The sequence below is a fragment of the Ammodytes marinus genome (assembly GCF_949987685.1).
Source record: "Ammodytes marinus genome assembly, chromosome: 5".
NCBI lineage: Eukaryota > Metazoa > Chordata > Actinopteri > Uranoscopiformes > Ammodytidae > Ammodytes > Ammodytes marinus.
The window spans coordinates 32,409,565-32,437,255 of record NC_137234.1 but is presented as its reverse complement, the minus strand read 5'-3'; the positions used below and the strand labels follow the sequence as shown (position 1 = coordinate 32,437,255).

At 41.4% G+C, this 27,691-nt stretch overlaps 2 protein-coding genes across 2 annotated transcripts; one reads left to right on the top strand and one right to left on the bottom strand.

The window, feature by feature from the left end:
- Window positions 1-365: 365 nt before the first annotated feature.
- Window positions 366-9,437, bottom strand: LOC307250622 (cytochrome P450 2J2-like; the record flags this gene model as incomplete). The annotated part of the gene is made up of 11 exons (XM_080027738.1): window positions 366-553; window positions 1,316-1,457; window positions 1,854-1,955; window positions 3,786-3,871; window positions 4,694-4,835; window positions 5,006-5,110; window positions 5,276-5,344; window positions 6,713-6,873; window positions 7,038-7,190; window positions 8,385-8,547; window positions 9,276-9,437. 11 exons carry the CDS (start codon window positions 9,435-9,437, stop codon window positions 366-368), a joined length of 1,473 nt encoding a protein of 490 aa, XP_079883864.1.
- A 4,527-nt stretch (window positions 9,438-13,964) lies between these two features.
- Window positions 13,965-23,848, top strand: psme3ip1 (proteasome activator subunit 3 interacting protein 1). The gene is made up of 8 exons (XM_080027484.1): window positions 13,965-14,013; window positions 15,295-15,431; window positions 15,553-15,651; window positions 16,250-16,372; window positions 20,770-20,908; window positions 21,773-21,852; window positions 22,566-22,760; window positions 23,423-23,848. Exons 2-8 carry the CDS (start codon window positions 15,305-15,307, stop codon window positions 23,425-23,427), a joined length of 768 nt encoding a protein of 255 aa, XP_079883610.1. The 5' UTR covers window positions 13,965-14,013; window positions 15,295-15,304; the 3' UTR covers window positions 23,428-23,848.
- Window positions 23,849-27,691: the final 3,843 nt, after the last annotated feature.

Genomic DNA, 27,691 nt, shown 5'->3' with positions numbered 1-27,691 from the left:
GCCTTTTCAAATCAAGTCAAGTCAAGTCAGTCAAAGTTAACTTAAATAGCACATTTAAAAGAAACTCAGTCAATAGGTCCATTGCCACAGCAGGCACAGTGTCGCAAGAAAAGACTGTATGTTTTGATCCTGAAAATGGCTGCCGCATAGGCCAGCGTCATCTCTGATTTGAGAGGAATTTCAGGCACTCATGGACAAAAACCCCTAGTTATTGGAAAGTACGCAATATTAGATAAAAGGCAAACCCAGAACACACAGACAACAACCTAGGGCATGCGGCAAGTACTGTTTTTTTGTGACTACTACTCGTAGGAAAGAGCAGGAGCCTTTAGTAAAAGTCCACGACCGATATGGGCGGTATAGCCTTACAGCGTTTCCCTGTGTTGGACCTTGATGCGATAAGGTCTGGGAGTCAGAGTGACCCCATAGACAGGAGTGTAGTCCGGCTCTCCTGCATCCTCAGGCCAGATGAACTTAAACTTCCTCAGCAGAGTCACTGTGATGAGGAAGAGCTCCATACGAGCCAGACTCTCTCCGAGACACATACGAGCCCCTGAGAGATTAAAAAAAAATTATAAAAAAATACCTTAACGTCATCTATAACAGTTTGATTAAATCTGCCCTATCTGTGCATGCCGCTGCAGGTCTGATGCAATGAAATGTTACCTAACGACCTCCTTTGCTCCCATCCCAATTACTACGGCCAATAGAGGGCTTCGTCCCTTGGACATAGAAGAACATAAATAGAATAAACGACTATACTTAATGGAATACTCAGTAGATAAAAAGCCCACTGTATTCTAGATGTATAAGACATAAAGTGATATATTTCAGGACCCTTATTTGTTTCATTTAGCAAATTATAGTTTAGAGCTTATCAACTTCCACTTTTTGAATTAAATTCCATAAAAAAATAGCTTTTCCATGATATTGTAATAATATGTGATGCCTCTGTATATGCACTGTCAGTATGGCATATAGCTAAATGCCAGTAAAACAGCATAGTAAAATCAGTATGTGAATGTCATCTCCAACAAAACCTGTGCCTATCAAGCAGTTGCCTATTAGCAACAATAGGAAGAGGTTAGAGAATGGTGATACCCGTTAAGAGGGCTCAGTAGATTAACGACGGCCCAGCCTGATACCCACTTTTATTGTGACCAACCTAAGGCACACCTGTGCAATAATCATGCTGTCTAATCAGCATCTTGATATACCTGGCCTTTTGTCCACACGCAAACATGCGAAACCACACACTAAAACCTGAGCGTTTCAAAAAATTCCGGCCCACACTTTCTTTTTCAAGCTCTCATACCTGCAGAAAAAGGCATGAAGGCCTCTGGTTTGAAAAACTCTCCCTGGTTGTTGAGGAAGTTTTCCGGGTTGAATTCGTTAGGGAATTTCCATTGTCCTTCTTCTTTCAGCACTGAGGTCAAGCTAGGGATGATCATTGTGCCCTGGGGAGAAAATTAATCGAAATTGCTACCAGTGCATTATCCAGCCTCATCTAAACCACATTTATGTAAAGTTTATCAAACTTAAATGACAAAATCTTTAATTCAGATTGATAAATATGCCTTTTCAGATGCTTACTATCATGCAACTATCTCCGAAAATTACAAACAATTACAGGGATTTTGTGGATTTGGGTTTACAGGGGCTTTAAGCGAGTACAAACAGTATGGTAAACTCTCTGTAAAATCAGTGAGAGCCACATTACGAACAATCAGGGAAATCAAGCAAATTGCAATAAAATATAAGTTAGAATTTGCCATAAAGTCATTGGTTCAAACTGCCCTATTCACCTAAAGCAATACTGGGAGGTTTCTTTCCTGCCACCAGGTAGGTCTTACCTTTGGAATGGAATATCCCATGAGCTCTGTGTCTTTAGTCGTACTATGGAAGACGCTGAGGGGAACAGTGTTTGCTACTCTCTGCACTTCATGGAGAACAGCCTGGAGGAAGAGAGAGTTAGACACCTAGTAGTCTTGCACAGCCAGACCAAACTACAGCTAGTAGTATGGTCTGGAACCAAGCTATATCGTTTTGAGTATAGGGGGGAAACTGGGCTGGCCTGTTTTCATTTATTTATTATATACGTAGCGTGAGCGCTATGCTAGTTGTCGATATCCAGTATGCCTGACTAGACAACTAGCAACGAAAGAGTCTACACTCTTGTATGTCCACACATACTTGACAATTAAAGCTTTTTCTTAACATGTTTTATGCTTTATCTGACTTGGGGCAGAAGAAAAACTATTCATGCATCTGAAAGCTTAGCCACAAAATAAATAAATAAAATAAATAGAGGTGGGCATAGATTAATTTTTTTAATCTAGATTAATCTAGATTAATTTTGGAATTAATCTAGATTAATCTAGATTAAAATGGCTCATTTGAATTCATTCATAATATGTGTGTGCTCCTAAATAATGACTCAAAGTAAGTCTTTGAGAACGTGTTTCTCAAGCCAGGTGGCTTTCATTTCGTCATCAGAACGAGTGTCTAATTATTGCAAACAAATAATATTCTAACAATTTAATCAGATATAAGGCTAAAAATCACAACATTGCACTGTTTTTTGTGCTTAAAAAAAACGAAAAAACTAATTTGTTGGGTAGGCTATAGGCTATAACAGAAAATAAAGCCATTACTTTTGTGCTTCAAGTGAAACATTAAATATAATTTTTACATAAATAATAAAGTCCTTATAAACTTTTCAAGAAGCTGAACTAGAGTGAATATTGGACAGGCTTTATAGGTCCATGGCTTTTACCTGTGGGACAGCGCTTCACCTAACAGCTGGCTGCAACACCAACCTACAGTCTATTGTGCGACGGAGAGCTAGTTATCATTAGCATCAGCGTTAGCCGACATCACGGCAACAGCTGAATAATGTAACACATTACACAAGTTACACTACATGAAAACAACGGGCTGTAGACGCTAGAGTTATAATTTCGTGTAGGAAACATTGTTGAGACTGGAATTTCGTACCACAGCGGCCGTTCCATAATACAGCACTCCCTTTAGCAATGGCTGAATATAAGACCTCCCTCTGCTGTGTATCTGCGGGAGCGAGTGGCATTAATAACTGTAAACAGTAAAACAGTAAACGTTTAACATGATTACGGGCGTTTAGATGCTTTAATCATATGCCGAATTTATAAACAGACCATATTATTAACAATAAATTAAGTTATGTACATGTCAGAGTTACGTACATGGATACATTCATAAGTAAACATTGAATAGACAGATTTGTGAAGGGGGTTTGGCGCTGAGTGTTACATTAGCGATCCTGCAGCCAGGTGGTGTGTGTCGTGAGCAAGTGATGGAGAGAGAGAGCGGCGGGTGTGTGAGAGAAGCTTCGCTCCTGCAATAAAGGCTCCTCAAGTGTCAACAACGGCCCCCGGCTATTATTACCCGACCAGAGAACACACGGAAGGGGGTTCACCCTGACGGCGAACAGCCATCGGCCCTGGAGGGAACCATCTCCCCTGAGCCGAACAGGAGGTGGAATAAGAGATTAACGGCGATATTTTTTTTATCGCCGATAAGAGTTTTGCGTTAACGCAGCACGTTAACGCCGATAACGGCCCACCACTAAAAATAAAACAGTCCAATAAAATTATGCCTATGAAAAAAAACACTATGATCTGACTAATCTGAGGTGCCTATGCTAGAGGGCCTTCAATATAAGCAGCAAGGGCACTGAAGTTAATAGATTCTCTCTCCAGATGCTGTATTGAATCTGCTACCTTGAGCCATTCAGGTCATCATACCTGCATGTAAGGCATGTCGTGCCTGTCTTCAAAACTGGCCAGAGGCTTTCCTCCCAACACTTTGTCTATCTCCTGCTGACAACGCTCTGAAAGACACACGACAGAGAAAGGGGATCATAAATTGCGTTCCACAATCGCAATAAGCAAATGACAGGACGATGACACAGGTAACAACGTGACTGGTAGTGGATGAAAGGTAAAGCTCTATGCAGGGATACAGGTATGGAGTTACATTTACTTTTGTTCTTTGATTTTTGATTTTCTTAATCACAAGTATTGAGAATTGTAAACTCTGTGTTAATGGAGTAAAAGAAAGCTGCCAGATCACTGGGTCCTTTTTGATTAATTGCAGATGGAAGGCAGATGTTTACAAATGATAATCAATTGAATGGACAGGCTACACAAGGACTTGGTGAATGGTGTTCAGTTAATGTATAGTTCTTAATTTTGCATATGAATCTTTGCTTTTTCCACTTTTTCCCATGTTATGCTATTTTTTCGGGTTCAGATTTTTATTTTGTGACTACTACAAACTGTTTTCATGGTGCAGTGTCCAAAAATCTCTTTTTATTTCTCACACTGACATTGCTGAATTTAGTCTCTGCGAAGACGTTCTGTTTAGAGCCTAAACAGAACTCTCTTTGAGCGCTGTGCACAGCCATCCTACACAGTAGGCAAGGAATACGTCTAAATGCATGTGTGTCATTATTTGACACTTTAGTTTAAAATGACTATAAAACATTATAACAACATTTATAGGTCAGAAAAGACTAAAAAGCATAATAGGTGTGCTCTTTAAGGACGAGGTGGAACTGTTGAACCCTAGAAATGAGTAAGTTAAGTAAAAAACTATAGAGCCACTGGCAGAAAAGTAATAACCCGTATTTAAATGTGCAGGGCAGGCATACCTTGTATGTGTGGGTGGGTCATAAGGTAGAGGAAACCAGTAAGCAGAGTATTGGAGGTAGTGTCAGTCCCAGCAAAGTGAAGATCTAAAGCGAAGATAATCAGTTGTTTCTCTGAAAATGAAGAATCCTCCTCAGCACTTCTCTACAATAAAAGATGATTGTGTTAAGACAAACAAGTAATGAATGTTATTATACTTGTTATACCATACTGTATTGATGCCTTCAAATACACTCTATAGGGCATGAAACCTTCTGCTCACTACCGCAGACGTAAACTGTCTCTTTTAACAACCCACACACACATGCATGCACCTTATCAAGTTCGTCCAGATAACAGTCGACAAAGTCTCGTGGTTCTCCAGGGACTCTAGTCTGCTTGTGCTCATCCAGCAAACCATTGGCAAGACTCACACATATCTGAAAAAACAAATTAAACAATCCTTATTTGTATTGATTTCATCTTAATTTTCTATCCAGTGATAAAGTGTGGAGACAAAATCTTTGAATTTCAACGGAAAAAATCCATTGTACCATTGATGTGCATACAGTTCAGGTAAAATCTCCATATTACAAATAACATACCTCAGCATTCTTAAAGGCCTTGGTGAAGGGCAGGGGCAAGCCACGAATCATTGGGAAAGTGTCATACATCTGTAAAAAGAAAAAAGGGAAAGAAGTAAATCATCAAATTCTACTGTGAACAAGAAAGAGGTTAGACATACAAAGTAACTGTTAACAAAATCTATTTCTCTATGATTGTATAACATATTAATGCTATCATTCTATTCACCTCACATTGAACTCTGTTGTACAAACACTGTGGTAAACATGTTTTTCTTAAGAAGTCCTCGTCACACATCAAGATGTGAAACACACAGCACATGTTCAAGGACTTCTTGCACTCGAATCAGTCCAATTGTATCACTCAGCCCCAAGGGAGAAATGACTCCCATATTCTGTTATCAGAAGAATAACACCTGTGCTGAGATGATTTTCTGGGAATATCTCTCTCATTAAAAACATTTCTGCTTTCGCCAGCAAAACAAGGGCTGGACACACAAACCGAGTGTATACACCTACACAATTTTTTGGACCATATAACCTCTGCTATTTCTGTTCAATCTTTGTCTCAATCCATGTATGCTTAACAATGTAATAATTTATGATGCATTGATTGATTCCCTTGTATGCTGAAACAAGTAAACTTCACCTGCTTTTGAAGAAGCCTGACTCAAATCCTTTTATTCAAACACTTGGGTAAATAATTCTAGTAACACTCTCCAAACACTTTTAGTTAGGAAATGGCACTTAAATGTTTGTGTGGCCAAGTGGGGACGTTTTATCAAGCCCAAGAAAGAAGTCTTTCAAGAATTGCCAATTTCAAGTTTTAGTTGAAGTTTAATTATTATCACTTTGGTTATCCCTTTACCTTTCCTCTGCCTAGCACCATCATCAGGTCACAATTGAAATTGTATTTCCATCCAGCATCTCCAACAGGTCAACATGTTAATTTGTCATTTATTACCATAACAACAAATATAAAAAATACCCGTTAAACAAATGACATCGAGAAAAACGGAACTGGAAATTACAAAAGCAAAAACAAAAGCTGCTTCATATGTTTGTGCGGATTATATTGATTCCTCTGCTTGGTGTAGTTATGTTGTAGAATAGCTAAGTTGCCTTGTCAACAATTAAGCCCCCTGTCAAGACGACAAGCATTTCAAGCGTGTTTTTCTTACTTGCATGCCATACCAAAAGCTCCGTTTTCAGTCAGCCTATTTAAAATTTCCACAGTAATATTTAAGGGTGATGCACTTTCTGATTAGCAAATAGAAACACCAATTGTTGAAAAGGCAGATCCAATTCGGCCGTTCATTCTAGAACGCTAAATTAAGATTGTGTACTAGGTAAACATTGTATCATGCTAACATTAGCAAGTCAGCGTGCTACAGTTTACATTTAACTCTAAGCACAAAGTGCCAGTCTCAGAGTTGTTACTTTACAAACATGACTCACCATAGCCCATGGTCCATTGGCTAACTTGGCATTCTCAGTGAAGCAGTTAACAATCTTTGTAATGAACTCATCACCATAGTCGTATCGTTTGCCAAACAGAACCTGGCAGATGATGTTGGAGGACGCATTATGAAACATATGTTGGGGACTTATGGTGTTGCCTGTAAAAAAACATAAAACAAACAAAGAACAACACAGCACTGAACAAGAATATAAAATAACATTATACTAACAGTGGCAATGAAACACATTTCAGGCCTCCAAACTTCATGAAAGTTAGCCCTGACGTCTACTTAAGGATTGTGTGGACCAACAGAGGACATACCAATGCTCTCTTCCAGTGTGTTACTGATGTATTGGATCTCTCCATGAATCCTGTCTTCCATGGAATTCTTCCCCAGACCAAAGTTCCTTAAGGTCGTCAGAGCAAAGCGACGATGCTCCCTCCAACTAGTGCCATAATCCATCAGGATCACTCCTACAGCAGGTGTAGTGACACAAAGAGCATTTAGTATGAGCAAAGAATCACTGTCCAATGTGATATTGGTGTTCTGTTCCAGAGCTCTTAGACTTTCTACCCTGTCATGGTTTTTTAACATTTATATTGATCCACTCCCCTGTGTGTCTAGAGACACCCTCCACCTTTCTGAAAACCTTTGTTCAATAACCCCTTTCTGATTGCTCTCATTTTATGACGTCATAAGGGCCCCGCCCCTTCAGTATCAACCTAACTTAGCACTTGCCACATCTGTGATAAGCACACCCCCAGATTCCCCTGAATCTCCCTGGCAACGAGATTCAAAGAGGCAGTTAGATACAGCGCCAATCAGAGCAGGCAGGGCAGAGATTCTGGACAAGGCTTTTTGTCAAAATATGTAAATATCTCTTCACGATCACCTGTCCGTACTGTATGTGCGCTGAAAATATCAGGTGTGAAAATCGTATCCGGGTACAAGACAGTGCAAATAAAAGTTAAGGTCCCTCTTAATATCCCTGTTTTATTATCCCTTTACCTAAATCTGACCTCATGGGCAACTCCTTACAGTAATAATCAGTCAAATTGTTTCACGTGAAGTAGGTGTTTGTTTGTAATACATGTGTGGAGCATGGAGCACATCCTACTTCAGATGGTTCTTGGTACAAAAGTGCTCATACATGGACGTTAACCCTTGCCTTTCTTATTTCCCCTCCTTTTGAGTTGTGTGTTGTTTTTAATTTGTAATGTATTTTGTGTTTTTTGATAAACTGGGGAAATTGATAATAAAATTCAAGTCACGATACCAAATTGTTCTTAATATATGCTATTACCTAGATTACTTATCTTCACACAATATCAAAAGAGAACACCACACCGTTGTGGGTACAATTTGTTTTATCAATGAACAGTCAAGAGAAGCGCTTTATAAAGACATAGGCAAAAGGTGTCCTTCATGTATACACAAGGTTTCACTTTAACCCATTTCCCAGCTGCATTAGCATATGGCCTTGAACAGTGAGATAATGATGGCAATAAAAAGCTAAACTGCACTCTCCATACTTTTCATCAAGATATGCAGTTATCTCTGCATTCAGTGTATGCTTAGAAAGAAACACAAGATCTCTGATTTGTTACTTTAATAAAATAAGTTTGGTCATGCATTCTCTGCCCTATGACAGATCAGGTCCAACTTACCTTTCTTCTGGGTGGTTTGATTGACAAACAGGTCTTGGGGTCGACCTGCAAAATCAGTGGACTTGGTCACCATAGCCTCCTTTATGGCCTTCACCCCATTGATGATTACTGCTGGTGTGAGACCGATGTACAAACTGTAGACATTTCCATAAGTCTTCCTCAGCTGGGAGAGAACATGATCAGTTTCAGAGTTTGAACTCCATAAATATATCAGACAACATGAGGTAGATATTATTCTTTAAATTGACTGAAATCACACACAAAAAAAACATTTGCCCGCTTTGTTTCTGCGCAATGTTCATTGTCTCAAAAGGGAAATTTGGCTTGCAGCATGTCAAAAACAGACATGCCAGAGCAGAGGCATCCGTCAATAATACAGATTTGAAAATAATAATCAATGTATCAAGCATATAGTAATGATTGAAATACACTAACAAACAGTGTGTTCTTAAGTGCTTGAAGGATTAAAAAATTAAATTATTATTATTAAATTAATGAATTAAATAATTGGAAGCGATGCCTCTACTCAAATACTTGGGTCTGAAGATCATGTTTCAGGACACTCTTTAAATGCATTGAGCACCACAGAACTAACCCCTTTCACTTATATTGTATCGACATCTCCCAAATATGCACCAAACATTGCCTTAGCAAGTTATCAAGTAGCAGTTGGACACAGCCGAAGTCAACTCTGTACAGACTACAACAGCATGTTATGCAATCACATGCAAACAAGTAGTGGGGCCGGTGTGATAGACCCTTACCTTGCATTTAATGCAGTGCAAGGATAGTGGGTTTATTCTACACTTACAACCAATAGGTTTAATTCCTATAGTCTAAAAGTGGCACAGCAACTCTTGAAACTGTTACTGTCAGTATGCTTTCTCTCACCTTCTCAAAGTCCTTTAAGGGGTTTTCTAGGCTCAGGTTCAAAATAGTTCCCAATAACGGCAGGATAGTGGGTCCCGGTGGAAAGTTCTTGGGCCTCCGGGGTGTAAATTGTAGGATGAGGACGACCACACAGACGCATAGCAGGATGATTGAAAAAAACATGGTGGCCCAGACTGAACTGCTAGCTGGTTGACTTTCTTTAAACGTGTGGCTCAGCTCTTATCAGCCCTGCCTCTTGGGGTTGTGTACTTTGCTTCACCTGTATGAAAAGGAAGAATAAACAGACACAGATTACACACGGGCAAACATTCTGACTTTTCAGATAGAGTACTGTCTCTAATCAATAGTTTGCAACAAAGCTAGATAGCTAACATGGCATTCCAGTGGAGTGTTATAAATCTAATGAGTTGTAGATAGTCAGTGTTCATGTCATTATTTAATGTACTGTAAACATTTGAGGCACTTCTAAGTCTAACTTAGTTATTTGAATGAGTCACTTTTGGCCCTGGCTCATTGAGATGGCATTTCTCACTATTTTTAGAATGTTTATAGGAAAAATCATCAGATTCATCCATGCTGAAAATACTGTATATGTTGTAATCATAAATGTCTAAATGTTTACGGAACATTACTGAATATACAGTGCAATCTACATGGTGTTACACAGTCAGGTCATACAAGCAGTAGGTAGAGAGAGCAGGGTTATTTTATTATTTCATTTATTTATTTATTTATGTATTTTTTTCCAGCATTTCTTTATTTATTATTTTAATATTTTATTATTGTATCAATTCATAGGCCTACATCCATCCAATTATTACAATGGCATGCATTGTCCTCCATACAGCGCCACACGGAATCTTATCTTCCCCCAGATGGAGCCCCATTTGAGAATAAACACTAGGTGGCTCAACTATACAAATGCTCAGTTAATATACACATCCCACACCAACCGTTTAGTCTGGATGCCTGAAGTCTTCTTTGTAAGACCGAAACACATAGCCTACTGTTTAAAAAACATCTCTTAAAGCATAGTCCTCACCTTTTTGTCGCTTAGAAAAGTTGTTTTTCGAGGGTGCAGCCGTGCAGGCTCAGTGTCTCCAAGTTTCCACAACTACAAGTGGGTGGGGTGTGTGTGTGTGTGTGTGTGTGTGTGTGTGTGTGTTTATAAACCCAGCATAGTTAAGATGCGCTTCTTGGCAGTCAGAACTCAGCATAACCCCTGTTGCTGGACTGAATCATGATGCTCCTGGGTTTGACTCATTTGGTGTAAGGACCGAGCCTGCGCTCTAAACGAATTAAATTCAACAGAAGGTAACACTCAGGGCCGCTGCTAAGCTTTTGGGTGCCCTAAGTTTAAATTGTCAGTGAGCCCCAATAAAACCCCAAGATTTGAAATTGGCTTCAAAGTGGTATAATATTAATGTGTCAGACTGTGTGTGTGTGTGTGCGTGTGTGTGTGTGTGTGTGTGTGTCACGCAAAAAGTGGGTATGCAGTATATGCGGCGCATAGGGGCGCCAAAGCGATCGGGGGAAAATTATTTAGAGTCGGGCATTTTTCTGTATTTAACAGCGTTTGTGTAAGGATATGATCAATAACAGAGTCACGTCACTGATAGGCGCCCCCCGCTCCTTCACCTCCTCCTCCCCACACTATAGTGCTCGCGCCCCCTCGAGCACGCGCTGGAGCGCGAGAGCTTTCATTTGAATCGTGTTGTCATCTGATGACAGGGACCTGCAGATGGATAGGCAGTAAAGAAAGCCCTCGCGGGGCATAAAACAGAACAGGATTGAAGATTGATAAGTAGAAAGATTGCGTGGATTAAAAAAAGCTTTTCAAAGTGGTTGAATGAATAATACACCGTACACAGAGTTTGCCAACCTTTGTTTTATATGGCCGATTGTATTGATTAATGCACACTGATTATCGGCCGCGACACGCGGATTGTCACTGCAGATTTAAGTGTCACCTCAAGTTTTTGAATATTGTAGTTTTCCCAGTTTTTGAATGGTAGTGTATAGCAGGTCAGCGCCCAAACAACACACTCACCTGTTTCCCACTATTATCATATTTTGCACCGTTCCAGCACACGACTGAGTTGTGTGTGTGTGTGTGTGTGTGTGAGAGAGACAAACAGAGAGAGACAGAGAGAGACAGAGAGATATACTGTATGTGTTTGATTGATGGTTGTGTAGTCTGGCTGAACCGTTTCCGCCAGCGTCTATTGGCTCTGGCATCGGCTAACAACGCTTTGCCTCCATTTCCTGTTGCTGGCGTTCCCGTATTGAGCTCCCCCCCAAACTAGGAAACAATTCGCTCACGGTCAACCTGTGTGCTTCTGTGCAGCGCTCTCTCTCTCTCTCTCTCTCTCTCTCTCTCTCTCTCTCTCTCTCTCACACACACACACACACACACACACACACACAGGGTGTGAGAAGTCACATTACTGTAGACAGAAATAAAGTGTGGCGATACTTTGGGATAATAATATCGGCGGTCCGGGACGCTGCGCAGCCTGCGGACCTTATAACCAGCTTGATTAAGATCCGCCGTTCCCTTTCTTTGGTGATTTACAGGACAACGGGCCGCCGATGATAATGTTACTGCGTGACTACGTGGCTAGTTAATTCCGGTTAAGTTATCCCGTGAGCTCCTCGGGGGCTAAAGTGTATGGTGTCTTGACATGCTGGTTAGAAAGCAACACACTATGTATATTCCTTTTGTCTTTAATAGTTTTTTTGTGGCGTTGCGGGTTAGATTTAGCCATCCATTTCTCTGACAGCCTCTGGACGTGAAGATGTTTCATCAGAATAAGTTCCCCCCCGGCACTATTTTGCATCGACACCGCTGCTGTTTCCCGGGGTTAGCCCCGCCCTAGATGATTGTGATTGGTTTAAAGAAATAAAAACAGGCCAGCCCAGTTTCCCCCCCAATAGACGGCTCTAAACGGTGTGCTTCCAGACCATACTACTTGCTGTAGTTTGGTCTGGCTTCGCGAGACTAATGGTTGTGTAGCAATGATAATGAAAATCCTGTTTGCCACAATCTTAATAGTTTATTGTAAGGGATTTGGTGCGATAGATTTGAGGCTCAAAGTAATTTTCTATCTAATGCCTTTTCTATCTCTCTCACTTGAAAAAAAGTTTTATCAACAAGCTGGCTTTTCCCATTTAACCGTTTTTCTTAGTAAATACCTTCACACGTTGTATGGGTAAAGTCAAGAAGGTTGGCTGACAAACTTGTTTGGCTCATTTTACTATTCATTTGAATTGAAATAAAAGTTTTCTTTGTCTTTAATTCTCTTCACCATAGTACACCAAATTGCTTATTTTACATGTTCAAATCACAAAAAATCTGGGGGGTAACCCCCAGATCCCCCTACAGGGGTTTGTTTTCGGACATGTCACCTTTTTCATGGCTTATGAGTTTCCATGCCTGTCACTAGTGCGGCCACAAAAACCTACATGCCCAATTTTTGCTGACCAACCTGTTCTTCACTGTGTCCTTTGGGAAAATCAGTGCAGGCAGACATGACATGGTTGAGCCGATCACCTGCACTTAAAATGGAAGTCTGTAATTCTGAAGGGGGGCGCCTGCTAAGTGCTTAGTGTCTGCATACCCCCCAGAAAGTGGGTAGTTGCGCCCCTGTGTGTGTGTGTGTGTGTGTGTGTGTGTGTGTGTGTGTGTGTGTGCGTGCGTGCGTGTGTGTGTGTATAGCCCCAGCTGGGGCCCCATTTCAGACAAAACACCGGATGGCTCAATACAAAAGCTGGAGAGAACACACGTCCCACACCAACTAGTCTGAATCCCTGAAGTCTTCTTTGTAAAAACCAAAACACAAAGCTAGGCTACTGTTTGAAAACCATCTCTTAAAGCATAGCTCACCTTTTGTCGCTTGTAAAAGTTGCTAGAGCGCACACAAGGTCTCACAGTGTCCTCACGAAAAGTAGGCCTACCAGTGGTTGGGGTGTGAACCCAGCACTATTACGTAAGATGTCCGAAAGTCTCACTATGCGCGCTCCCGCGAAGAGCGTGCGCTTCTTGGTAGTGAGAACTCGGCATAACACCTGCTGCTGGTACAGACTAGATGATGCTCCTCTTGGGTTTGAACAATTTGGTTCAAGGGCCGAGGCCGCGCACCGTGTCAACAGCATCAGTGAAATAGCCAAATGTTTCAACTGCAACAATCAATAATCAGTATTTTTTCTGGCATAAAAACAAACTGCAATACAAGTAATATTGTTGTGTTAGATAGCCTATTGGAGAATAAATGAAAGGACCCTACTAGCTTTGCCACAGGCCTACCGAAGGCCTATATCCAATCAAGGGAGAGCACTTATTCTGGATCTTGAGATTCCCTCAGAAACTCTTTAAGAGAACGACCTGATATTTTCACCTTTATTTTTTAAACATGACAAATACAATGACTCGTATTTTGTATCTTATTTAGGCCTATTTTATAAACAAAATAATGTAATCGTTATTCCCATCACATCGTTGCCCAATTACCCTCTCGCTGCCCACGCGCTTTTCTTTATAAAAATAATTTAAGCGTTATTGTTAAATTGTTGCAACAGCCTCAATTAATTAGAAACAGTTCATTTGGTTGGATTGGGACAGGAAGATAGTCGCAGGTCAGAACTGAAATCGCACATTCAGATTCCTGTCGGGATATTTTGACAGTGACACAAAACGTCATTGATTTGGAGCAGGACTCATATCGACTAGCTGAGCTTGGTAAGTTTCAGTGACAGACACACTATTCAACATGAAATTAAACAGCAATAATCTAAAACTGACTGCGCTTTGTTGTGCATCTGTTAGTGTAGTTTTTCCCAACATGACACGCTGTTCACTCTCTGACAGCGGGGACAAAAGCTCGCTTCAATGCTACCGAAGCTAACGCTAGCCGGGGGCTGCAGGGCACTTGGAGGCATCTGCGTGTGCACAGCTTCACTGCTCGACCGTCTAAACGACCACATTTAAAAGCCAATGGTACTGGCTGTTTTAATGCAAATATTTTTGTTGCTTTGGTTAATTGTTCAGTTTTCTGAAAGCGTTCCCTGGCTTATAAGGCTAGCCTATAGCGGCTAACGCTGTTATCGTCGCCTCAGACAGCGGTCAGCAGGGCCGATAAAAACAAAAGGCTCTAGCTGGTGTATCAATCTAAAATTCGTGTTTAACTCGTTTGTCACATTATTGTGCATATCTGTTCTTGTATCATTACGGTTTTCTTGAGCTGTGTTCGTTGAAGAAAAGGCTACAAATGTAACTGTATGTAATGATTTAGGATGGCCACAAGAGGGAGACAAAGCCCCACAGGTCGCCCCTCAGGTTGAGTTCAGCTTTTCAACAAAGGGATTGATATTTTAAAATCAATTTAAACCTTCTCACACTGTGGTTATCTAGGCGTTATTGTTGTGTTCTCGATGAAGTCGCTGCAGCAGAGTGTCAAACGCCAAGTGACGAAACTACAACATTTAAAAAAAAGTGACAAACAACAACCTAACAGTCTGCCTCTGCCATAACACCAACATAAACTAGCCTATGGAATTAAATCTATAGTTCAGTCTACAAAACAAAAAGTGCATATAGTCCTATCATTCCAAGGAGATTATTTGGTTGTGTGATATTCTCAGAATGAAACATATTTTCGTTCATTTCACAGACGTGTTTTGATCTGTTGAACATTGCATACAAACAGACACATTCATTCCTTACTTGGGGCCCCATAAATGTGTCATAAAGGCAAATAAATGTTGCATTGATGAAAATAGCAGCATGTTATTGCTACTTGATAGCAACTTCATAGTACTTTATATAGATTCACTTGATTGGATTAATTGATTAGCGTAATTGATCCGCATGCTGGGCTTCATGGAGGAAAAACACCTAGACTCTCAATGTGGCTCCCCGGAGGAAAACAATTGGAAACAAGTCCAGTCAGTGTCTATTAAAAACAAATGTTTGTGGTGATACTCATAAATGAAAGGTGTGTCTGTGTGTTTTTGTGCGTAGGTGAGTTGTAATGGCAGCGGGAGGGGCAACAGGCGTGGACCTCAGCAGGAAGTTTGTGTCAGAAAGTGAGCTCGATGAGAAGAGGAAGAAGAGACAGGAGGAATGGGAGAAAGTCAGGAAACCCGAAGACCCCGAGGGTGAGAGGATCACACATCCACCTACACACACATGGATCCAAAACGCACCAACACACACAGTACATCAGCGCTGCATGCATGTAGATGATCTACATGTGTGTTTTCTTTGTGTACTCCTCAGAGGCCCCAGAGGAGGAGCATGACTCACGTTCCCTCTTTGAACGACTGAAGGAGGTGCAAGACAAGAAACAAGAGGATTATGAAGAGCAGTTCAAATTCAGTGCGTCTTTGTCTCTCTTTCTTATATCTGTCATCAGGACTCCTATGGGTATTTAGAGGAAAACTCATTTTTAAACCCTCTACGAGGAACTTTCAAATGTTATCACAGGTTATCACAAATGACCTAACGGCGAACGAGACCATCCGCGGAAAACAATGCTATTCTGATATGGTTATTATTTTTAATGCCTTTGACCGGGTCCGATATCTCTGGAACTTAGACAAATGAATTTACGGCAGGCAGACTGGAAAATCCTGTGTTTCTGAATGGTACTAAATCAAGGTTTACTTTGCTTTACAATCGTCATATTACCATTAATAATCATACTTAGTGACATATACATAACCTCATTGGTTATTTTATAGATCTGATAAAAGATAAGCTGTACTCATTCAATGTGAGCCTTCATGGACCTATATTTAATATAACATTTGAGAATGTCAGTATTGGACATGTTCTAAATCTGTTAAGGCTACAGATGCCTTTCTTTTTACGTGAAGGTCATGTGGATTTGAAATAGACTGTTAAGGTTTGTTTTTGAAAAAAGATCAGTCCACACTGCCATGTGTTGAGAGCATGTTTGTTTCCATGGTGACAGGGAACATGGTGAGAGGATTGGACGAGGATGAGTCCAGCTTCCTGGACGAGGTCTCCCGGCAACAGTGTCTGGTGGAGAAGCAGCGAAGGGATGAGGAGAAGCAGGAACTGTTGGAATACAGAATATCCTTTTATCGCATCTTTAATTTATTAAAGAACACATTGTAATCAGCCAGTATCACACTGTTTATGTTTTCCCAAATATGTTAATCAGTTGTCTGTTGTGTTAAGCGAGCCGTATTCAAAGCCACAGCAATCTCACTTCATTTGTCTTGTTTATTTCTCTGTTTATGAAATAAGTATTGGAGGGGCTCATTTATCCCACAGGAAAACTGAATACTGTTTGTATATACTGTTCATTTCCATTTCCAGGACATGTACAATATTTTAATTCAGTTCAAAATGAAAACATAGTAGCAGTTCATGTTAATGCTGAACTTATATTTGCGAGAAAAAAATCGCAACTGAGTGACAGGAAGCAATGTTTTTCCCTCAGATACATGCCGACACATTAGATCAAAACAAATATTAATTCAAACTAAAAAGTCAAAAGTCAAACCGCCTGCAGAGCATGACAACCAAAGAGCTCATTTGATTTACAAAACACGCCTTCCAGCCTGTCCGCTGTGTTGAAAACAAATACTCACTGCCCACTCAAACATCCACAGTCTTTCACACTTGAGTTTACCAAACAATATTATTGATATTAGCTCTTGTATTGTGGCACTACTTACAGGCTACTGTACATGTGAGGGTGGAAGGTATCGGCTTTGCCTGTGTTGATGTAGTTAATACTTTATTTCCGATGGAGGTTGATGGAAGTCGTACATTTTCATAACACATGCCATAAGCCGGACAGACATTTAGATGGCTGTTTAGGGAGAGTGTTTGTACATTTTGCAACAGAATCACACACAGCAGAGGGGTATACTACGAAGCGAGATTAAGGGCTGAGCGAGGTCTGTTGAGTCTAAAGCCAGAGTTTTCAGTATCACGAAAGGTGGCTCTCTTTCTACCTGGCTAGATCACCGTGGTAACAGAGGCTGCACGGCTAACCTGCTCAGAGCAGTTTTTGTTTCAGAGTTTGAGCTTAAATTCGGCTCTTAGAGCGCTGCCCTTTTAAGGAAACTACACATTTGGAAATCCCGCGGACCTGACTATATTGTCTGAGCGATACATTCTCACTGAGGAAACTCGTTAAATCAGTAAACTTATTGATCAGTAAGTTAATGAACGAAACGAAGTCGTGACATAAGGCTTACAGCAGAGTGAACTGTCACATCGCTGGGGCTTTTTGCCACATGCATAGTTATTGATGCAGAACATGTTAAATAGCCTAGACCTACTGTATGCAGCGCTACTCTATGCTCTCACCTCAAATGGTTTTACCTGGCGATCTACACACACTGGCTCTTAATAAAGCGTTCTATAAAATCACAGTTTGCAACATTATTTCACTGTAGGCTTCTTTCTTTTCATCAGTAGCGATTACAGTTGGGACGTGACAGATGACAGCTGTCACAGTTCGGACATCGCTGCAGACTCGCAGGTTAAGCTTCTCACAGTAGATTAATATTTGTCCGAAAAATACAGACTACAGGTTTTTTTAATGTAGGCCTATTGGTATTTGTAAGATTCAAATAAAAGGCTAATAGTCTAAATCAAAATTGTATTCACTATGATGAATACAATTTTACAAAACTAAAGTGATTTTCCATAGGCTATTCATTTGGGGACAGTGTCAGACTTAAATTACATTCTTAAGTGTGGGACTATAGGCGTAGTGCTATAAATATAGCAAAGTAGCCTATATATATTAGGCTAAATGGTATAGTGTTTAAATCCGAGTTCAACGTTTCATTGTTTTATAATGTCACGTTACGCACCGCGAGAACGATCGGCAAGATAAATAAATAATTTCCATGCTGGCAGCATTCCACTCTCCTTATTTGCAGTAAGAATTTTTTTCGGCTCTCTGATTTCTGCTGTAATAATTCAGACTGACAAACTCTTCCTCTTGAATGAAGTTGGCGACACACTTGTTTTACTCAGCTGCTCGCAATCAGTCCGTTTGTGTAAAGTTAGCGGCACAAGATCAGTCCAGTCTGTGGGGAAGCAGAGTCAAATGACGGGTCAAACGCCCCCTTTCATGGGGACGCGCACAGAGCCTGAAGCCGAAACCCTCGTTCAACATAAGAGGTTGATAACTTCCTTCGTGATACCGGTTAGCTCTGAGCGAGGGTTTGTGTTATGTTGAACCAGATCAAAAAAAGAGAGCCGGGTTCTGTTGAGTTTGTTTCGTAGTATACCCCTCAGGACAGAGCTTCAGACCACCACACAGTTTGAGCTTTTCTAATACCACTGGGGCTGATATGAGACATTATTTATAAATGAAAGAGCAGATAGGCTGCACTGACCTACTGTGTAATGTTTTAACTAGATGCCATGTCTCTCTCTTTAAATACTTGTTTTTACATTTTTGTAATTTAAACAACTATTAGTTGTTTCTATTATTTTTTTTCTCATCCAAGTCTGTCTGTAAAATGGCAAATAACTAGAGACATCAAGTTACTCATTATGTTGGTAACAATGAAACGGACAAGAGCAGGCAAACGTTAGGGGTTTGTTCAGACCCTGTACAACCAGCTAATCTCCAGGATCCTACAAATAACCCAAAACATTCATCGTTGGATTTCCTGCCGGCTTGGAAGTTTAATGTGTAATGTTAGTAAAAGTATCAGCTCGGTGTGCGGTGGATATTGAAGCTGTCACAGTGTATATTCTTGTTAAATGTCCTGGTGGCCAGGTGTCCTGCACACTGCCTGCCTAAACTAAGGTTGCGTTCCGAATCGCATACTTTCTACTATATAGTATGTAGAAAAAAGATTTAGGATGTCCCGATTCTTGTGGCCATATTTAGGATGGTTAGAAGTACCCGGATGTCCTACTTCATGCGGCCAAGATTGTTAGTGTTGAAAACTGCATCCTATTTGGGCGATTCTGACCCACAATCCAGTGCGCACGTGAAGCCTCCATATGAAAACAAACGGGGATGCGACGGATATAAAAGCAAGAGGCAAGATCAAGGCGCAATGTTATGATGAAATAAGAGAGTAAAGTATGTCCCAATAGTATGCCTACTGCATCCTAACTAGATTATTTTTATTGTCGGATGTAGTATGTAGAATAGAAAAAAGAAAGAGTATGCGATTCGGAACGCAACCTAAGTGTCCACAGTGATGAGTGTGTGTGCTACATGCAGCGCTCTACATACAGTATATCACATAGGGCCTCTCACTCACCAGTTCAGCAGCCAAGCAGCAGTGAAGTTGTTTTCAGGTAATTTTATGCTCTCTGTGGTGTTTTCAAGCGTTGAAGGACATGCTTGCCGCTAATGTGGAGTCTCTTGGTGCATTTATGCTAAGCAGCTTTATGTGTGTTGGCAGAAGCAGGCATAGCTCCGCCGTAGTCAAGCTCCCGCTGGGAATGCATCGTGCATACATTATGGACACATCTATACACGCACGCTAGGTAGGGAGATCATTTTGTCTATTTTTTAGCGAGAACTAATCAGGCTTGTCTTACAGTTCATATTTGAAATTGTCCTCAATTAAATGAAATGTTTTGTCCGTATATTATTGATTTGACAATCAATTGGGACAGAGGTATGTATTTTGGACAGAGCGCCTCATTTATGAGGTATGCGGTACGGATCCTTACATCACAGTGTAAATGCTACACCATATGCAGGTCTTTCTTGTCCACAGTGCACATTTGAAAATGTTTCCCATAGTTTTGCTTGTCGGTTGCCGCTCTCTGTGCTTATCATTTGTTCCTGTCTGCCACTCTCTCTTTGTCTTTGTGGACAGACATATTTCTGACAGACAGGTTTGTCTGCAGATGAAAAGGAGAATGGGTTGTCGTGGAAACTGTATCATAGGCTGGTAACTACGGTGACGATTTAAAGCAGTTTCTGTGAACACAAATTGCTCTATCGCTCGCTCGCTCACACACACACACACACACACACACACACACACACACACACACACACACACACACACACACACACAGGTGCAGACCTTAGTAAATACAGTGAAAAATCAGGCCTGCTCATCTTTAGCTCACATCATTCTAAAGCCCCACCGTGTGTCTGCTAATTCATGTCCATCAGTCCCTTCTGTCTAACATTGTATGTTCCTTCTCTTTTTGTATACTCTGTCTTCAATCCTTTGTCTCTGCTCCTTGACCCAAATTCAATGTCTCCTGAGCTCTGTCCGTCTCCTGCTCTTCTTTTAGGCTCTATATCTGTGTCACCTCTCCCTGCCTAAGTGCTTTTTTTGGCTCTTTTTTTGTCACTTCTTTCAGGCACAGTGAAGGGAGGACAGAGTGTAACCTGTTGAACTGACTGCAGCTGAATGGGTCTTGTTTTTCTTTTCATCCTGCTCCACTAAGCACCACTCTTTGCTCCCTCTGAAACGTTCCATTATGGGTTATTCACCTTAACTCTGTCCTTGCACAGCGCTGTAGTGAAGAAAGCGTCCACCGAAAGCCGCAAAGAGCCCGAAAAGAAGGTGACACCTAAACACCCAGTGGCAGAGCAAAGGACCAGCCACCTGTCTCAGGCCCATTTATTAGCTGGAGCTGTCAAGAGACGCAGGTACACACAGATAAGCATCCTTAAAACCTACATACACTTTTATTTTTGGAGGGGGGGGGGGGTTTGGGGCACCATAATAAACATTGACTTATAAAGTTGATTTAGCAAACTTTTTAGCAAGACATTTCCTATTGGCCACCCAGGCAACATTAGCATTGATTTGAAGTTGTGTTTTTGTCCATCCGACAAATTTAAGTGTTGTTTTTTTTAATCTTCTCCAACTCAAGATAGAAATATGTTAACCTTTGCTTCAAGTTGCTTACAACAGTCATTTAAAAACCAGTAGTTGCACTGTGATAAACATAAGGTTGACTGCATCCAGGTAGATAGGAATTCTTGAAACCTCTGGCCATATCCCAGTATCACCTGCTAAGAGCCTTAAAGGAATACTTCACCCATATGGAACCGGTGTTCTATCATTATAAAATTGCTATTATAATATAATGAATACGATTTTTCTTCCCTCAGTCTTCCCTTGGCCCAGCTGTCCTGTTAATCCTAACCCTACATTTTTACTACTGTGATGTCACACTAGTAAAATGTAGGGTTAGACAGTGAGACCATAACACACTCTTTCTGCCTTTTCTCAGGCTAGGATGAACCGATTTAAAAAATGTTGCACATTGATACTACATATGATCTCATAGTTCAATAAAGATTAGCAAGCTATGCAAACCCTGAATTTACAATAGTAATCACAATAGAGCTGAAATATTCTTAAACACTGGAGCTGAGGGGAACTGCAGGTGGGTAGTAGTTCTCTGTTGCTTTGTCGCTGCGAATGACCCCACTCACAGGTCATTGGTGTTGACATGAACATTTTCATCAGAGCCTCTTCAAAGTGTCTTTTGTTCTCTTCCCCAGCTCCTCCCAGTCTTCAGACGGCAGCAAGAAACAGAAAGTGGAAATCACGGCGACAGCAGGACACAGAGACAGACACACAGGTGGGCTGCAGTCTAAGGACTATATGTCTGAAGTGGACAGTAATGAAGTTGTGCATCTCCTTGACAGTTTCTGGAATTGTGAAATGATTAACTGTCAGAGCAGAAAAACACAAAGCCATTACTGCTCTCTGCTTGTACATAGATAACATACACTGATTGTGCGTCTTTCTAAGGTGCAGAGCTAAGATTGCCTTGTTCTAATTGTACTGGCTCTGGCACCAATGGCTGGTTCATTCTTCTTACCGCTAATTTGTTTTGCTAAGTTTGCCTTGCAAACCATCCAAGGTGTTTTAGGCAATTTATTCCAAATTCTCATCAAACCGGTTTGAAGGTGGAAACAGCGATCCTGGAGAATTCTTGTTGTTAAAAGCAGTGAATGTCTCCTCACGATCTGCCTGTACTTTGTGCACGCTGAAAGTAATCTGGTATTAATGCAAATCCTAGGCTCTGTTAATGGGCCTGTAAACATAAGGTATGTAAACAAAGGGGGGGCACCATAGCTAGCAAACGTGTGTGTGTGTGTGTGTGTGTGTGTGTGTGTGTGTGTGTGTGTGTGTGTTTTCAGCACGCACTGTACGGATAGTTAGCAGTTCCTGAAGAGATATTCATTGATTTTAACTAAAAGTGATTTTGACAACAAGCGTTCTCCAGAATTGCTGTCTCAGCGCCCACCACAGGGATTTTTGTATCTGATTGTATGTTGTACTGTTCAGAACAGGAGGATGGAGCAGGGGAATCTAAAGAGCTGCAGACTGTCCCCGGCCTGATGGTGAAGAGCCCCTCTGCCCCCCTGAGCTCCGGCCCAGGCGTGCTACACCTGCCGTCAGCGGCCGTGTGCGTCGGCGTCTTACCGGGACTCGCAGTTTACTCCGGCAGCAGTGACTCTGAAAGCAGCTCGGACAGCGAAGGTAGCGTGGACGCAATCATGTTGCCGTACCCCCGGCACGGCAGGGCCTTTAGATAGACACTAACTAACACACACACACCAAGCGCACACATGCACACGCACGACGAGCGCATGCACACACACACACACACACATACATCAAGCACACACACACACACACGCGCACACACTAAACACACACACACCAAGCACACACACACAAACAGAAATATGTTTGCATGCCATGGTTTGCTAACTGTCAGAAAAGGTAACCTCACACAGGATTTGCACATGCACGCACACACACACACACACACACACAGATTTAAAGGTTGAACACACATGCACAGACACATGCAAGCACGCACACACACACAACAAAGCCTACAGAAGCGTAGCTGCATGTTAGTCATACACTGGTACACTCACAAACACACCGGGCAAACATTTCTAGTATTCCTGTTTTCACAGCTGTGAGTTGAACTGTTGCCCTTTGTCATCAGACAAAGTTCAGCCCAGTAGTATAATCTTGATGAACTGTAACTGTAGGACCCATTTCAACTATTCTATTTTGACCTAAACCTAAACCATGTGTATTTATTTGTGATTTTTTTTTTTGTTGCGATTGTGGCACTCAAAAAATGACACCTCCTCCCTTCCTTCCCTCAATCAAATCTCACGCAGTTTAAGGCGAGCAACCAATCCCGCGCTGCCTTCCCCGACGACATCCTGCCCCACCCCCTACACCCCCTCCCTCCCAACCCAGGCCACAGAGACTGCAGGCTGTGTTGTTGGCTGAGGGAACAACAGTGATTGACAGCTGTGGAGCAAGGAAGGAACTGCTTTAGCCTGTGTCACATGACTCACACCTCTTAGCTATCAGCAGCAGAGGAGAGAGCGAGACCGGGGGCAGGACACGCTTCTCTCTCTCTCACAAAGTCCCAGCTCTTTGTAAGAGAATGTTTTTATTTGTGTGACGCAATGTGTTTTTTTTCTCATCAGTAGTTTGTGTCAAAGTGGCGCCGAGCTGGAAAGATGCTGGACTGTTTTTGCTGCTGTCTCGGGCGCTGGAGGCTTTGTTTATGTTGAAATAAAGAGCTTTCCATTGTACTGTGTGTTTAGTTTTCTTGTGTGTTTTGTGTGAGAGACACGTAGATGTAGTATATTTACTGTATTCTGAGATGCTGTATTATACTTTTTTAATCAATCAGACTCACTATGGCTTGTACATAGTTTAAACTGCATAAGTTCTAAGCATCACTTTCTTAGGTCAGGGGTTTGTGATCATTTCAACATCTGATGTATGTGTATATATAATGGTCTGATTCACAATCAATGGAGCGAAACCAGAGATAATGTTTTTTAATTCCATGAGAAGGTTGGAGATTACAGTGTGTTATTCTAGTAGCAGCTAATGCATAAAGATCACTTCTACCTATTTTTTTATTTTTCAAACGTTTGGTCTTCAGTCGCCATCCATACCAGACTCGTGACATCACCTGGAGGCACAAAAGAGGCCTGTTAATGTATCTGAATGGTACAATGAGTTCCCCTTTATTTGATGATGCATAACACGACATAATCCAGTAGGCCTACTTCTGAAAAATCATACTTTGTGTTTCCCCTTCAAAAGCTATGCAAAGTGTTTATTTAACTAAAGACTTAAAGGCATGCTTAGTAGGATTTGTCGGTTGCATTTTGTAAACACAAGATTCAGTCTTCGCCCCACATCTCCTGGTCCTGTCCTACCAAACAGCAGGAGCTAACTTTGAAAGTTCAGGGTGAGGTGTTGAGATGCCCCAGTGGTTTAAAGATCTCAGATGTAGCCCATAGCCAGGCCTTTATGGGCCATAAAATGAATGTGTGAAATTGGACTAGATCAAAACTAATTCGGATAATTGGATTCTGGGATGAGTATTGGGTCCTCATTAAAGCCTTGGCAGGAGAATCGCGCATCTAAAGCTGAGCTCAGTTTAATGATAGAGATAGAACCGGAAGGCAGTGAGGGTGAGAGAACATCAAAATGAAGTCTCCGGGATATTGAACAACCTAAGCACTTCAATGGTTGTGATTCTCTATAGTGGATGAAATGCCTGTCTTAAGAGTGTGTTGCTCAACACACAGTGATGATATGACTGGGGAATAATTTTATCTTGCATTAATGGCCAGTAACAGGCATTTTGATTAGTCTGGGGACAGTTCACAATTATCGTTAAGGCAACAAGGTTTTACCGACAGATGAGGCAAGGCAGCACTGGTGTAGCTGTGAGGAGAGTTACCATGACAACACATAATATAGCCATCATAGGCCTACATAAAAGAACATTTCAGTTCAGGATTTGAGTTATGAGGCGTATCAAACACAAGCATTTTAGATGAATATCAGTCCCCAGCAACCTCGTCACAGTATGTTAAAGGTGGTTAGTGCCAAAGGCAGCAGCAGCAGCAGCAGCAGCACTGTACCAGAACACCAGGAAATCCACACACTGGTCCCTGTCCCCTTCACATGTTTCTTTGAAGCCATATTTCTTGTAAGCCAAGAATTTGCTTGGTTGGTTCAAATGGGAACACAAATAACTAATCAGCCAATCACATGGCAGAAACTCAATGCATTTAGGCATGTAGACCTGGACAGGACAACTTGTTTAAATTAAAACCTAGCAACAGAATGGGGAAGAGAGGGGTTTTAAGTGACTTTAAACATGGCAATGTTGATGGTGCCAGAAGGGCTGGTCTGAGTATTTCAGAAACTGCTGATCCACTGGGATTTTCACGCACAACCATCTCTAGGGTTTACAGAGGTGTGAAAGAGGCAGTTGTGTGGACTAAAATGCCTTGGAGAATGGGCAGACTGGTTTGAGATGATAGAAAGGCAACAGTAACTCAAATAACCACTCGTTACAACAAAGGAATGCAGAATAGCATCTCTGAATGCACATCACGTCCAACTTTGAAGCAGGTGGGCTACAGCAGCAGAAGACCCCACCGGGTGCCACTCCCGGCAGCTACGAACAGGAAACTGAGCAGTGGCGGCTCCTGACAATCAGGGCCGCCTTTATGCACGGGCTTACCTGGGCTGAAGCCCCAGGGCCTACGAAGATCAGGGGGCCTCTCCAAAAAAAAAAAAAAAAAAAAATGTTTTTTTTTTTTTTTTTTTTTTTACTGTGTCAATATAGGCCCCTGATCTAAGAAGGCCACGAACATTGTCATTTAAAACAATAAATTATTGACTGGCTCATGATAGGCCCCTAATCTTCGTAGGGGGGGGGCTAACGGAGATCAGGGGCCTATCATGAACCAGTAAAGAAAAAGGAAAAAAAAATCACATTATTTTTGGCCTATGAAGATCAAGGGGCCTATCATTCACCAGTACATTTTTGTTTAATTAACATTGTTCGGGGCAACGCAGATCAAGGGCCTATATTGAGTTGAGCCATTAAAAACAAAACAAAGAATTCAAAGAGAGAAGTAGCTTTAGGATAAGGGATTATTTAAAAAAAATGGAATGCTGAATGACTGGATTTTTTTAAACCTGTATATTTTTGTTTCTGCTTTTTGGTATTTCTGTGTCTCCAAATGATTCCAGAAAATAGCTCACATAGGACACAGTTGATTTAGCCTTAGTTTTCTTCTCAAAGTGCACCAGATTGATGCATTTTACTTTAAAAGGTTACATTTTTTCTTCCGGGGGGGCATGCCCCCGGACCCCCCTAGAAGGTCCTGGGTCCCCACCGTGGTCTCCTCAATAACTTGAAAAAACACTGTAACCAAGCATGTGTGTCTGGTTATTAAAAGTCATTAGACCAGGAAGGGGTTTAAGTACATGCATGGACATATAAAGAAATGGACACCGTATTGAAAAATGGCGCCCATTCATTCCTATGAAAGCTTCTCATTGGCGCAGAGAAGCAACAAGGAAGCTGCCATATTGCTTTCATGAGAGCCCTGGCACCATGCTCCTCCTCCCTCGAAAACAAACTGAAAGCCGTTAAAAGCCGTTGGGCTAATAAAACGCTTGATGTGGCGTTTTGAAATGAAAACACTTCAGTTGTAATAGTATATGGTCTAAAGATAAGTTTGAGCCTATGATTGATATCCAGAAAAATTTTGCGGCGACACAATCTTGTTCGCCGCTTGTATTGGTGTGGACGGGAAAATCTGCCTAAAGGGCTTTCATGAAAATGAGCTCCCATTCACAGCATGCAGTACTAATGGGTTGGCCACTAGTCCATGCTGGCTGCTCGGAGAAGGGAGCATCCTGGGGGCCTGAGTACATGTTACCTTAAGAGTATTTGTATTTCATCAATAGAGATATTGTGGTGTAGACAAACGTGGCTTTAACGCATCTGTATTGTAAGACCGCCGCCCGGGGGGGCCTACGAAACCTCTCAGCCCCGGGGCCTAGTGGCAGGTAAAGGCAGCCCTGCTGACAATAATCTCAGGGGGGGCAATTGTTGCCATGATGGGAAATATGACCCAAAATTAACCTAAATCAGATAGCATATGACAATGTCATATTGCATTTAACTGTTTGTTTTTCCTGTTCATCTGGCATAACCACTCTGGCAACATTAGAAAAGCATTGCACTGTACAGTATTTTTGGAAATTAAGTTAGTTAATTTCTTGAATAAAATTATTTTAGCTCTAAAATGATTTAATTATCCGGCTGTGGCCATCACAGATAACTTGTCATCTACCAGTGTGCTCCTCAGATAGGCTTCCTTTAAAAGTTAGGAGACAAAAATGGATGCTGGCATAGCATGTGCAACATTAACAGTGCTAATCATCACATTGGTTTGGGTTACTACTGTCTACAGCACTTGGTAGGCGGGTTTATGTCGGACGGTGAAAGCAGCTGTCAGCTAAACGACGATCAACAGCTGATCGCCGTTCAATAGCCGATCAGCTGTTGAACGGCGCTGGCTCGTATATGCAGATTGATGTTTAATGTT

Excerpts from the sequence above, each read along its gene's own strand:
- psme3ip1 (XM_080027484.1), top strand. The coding sequence starts at position 15,305 with ATGGCAGCGGGAGGGGCAACAGGCGTGGACCTCAGCAGGAAGTTTGTG. Across the intron at positions 15,652-16,249 it reads TGAAGAGCAGTTCAAATTCA|GGAACATGGTGAGAGGATTG; the intron begins GTGCGTCTTTGT and ends CCATGGTGACAG. Across the intron at positions 21,853-22,565 it reads ACACAGAGACAGACACACAG|AACAGGAGGATGGAGCAGGG; the intron begins GTGGGCTGCAGT and ends TGTACTGTTCAG.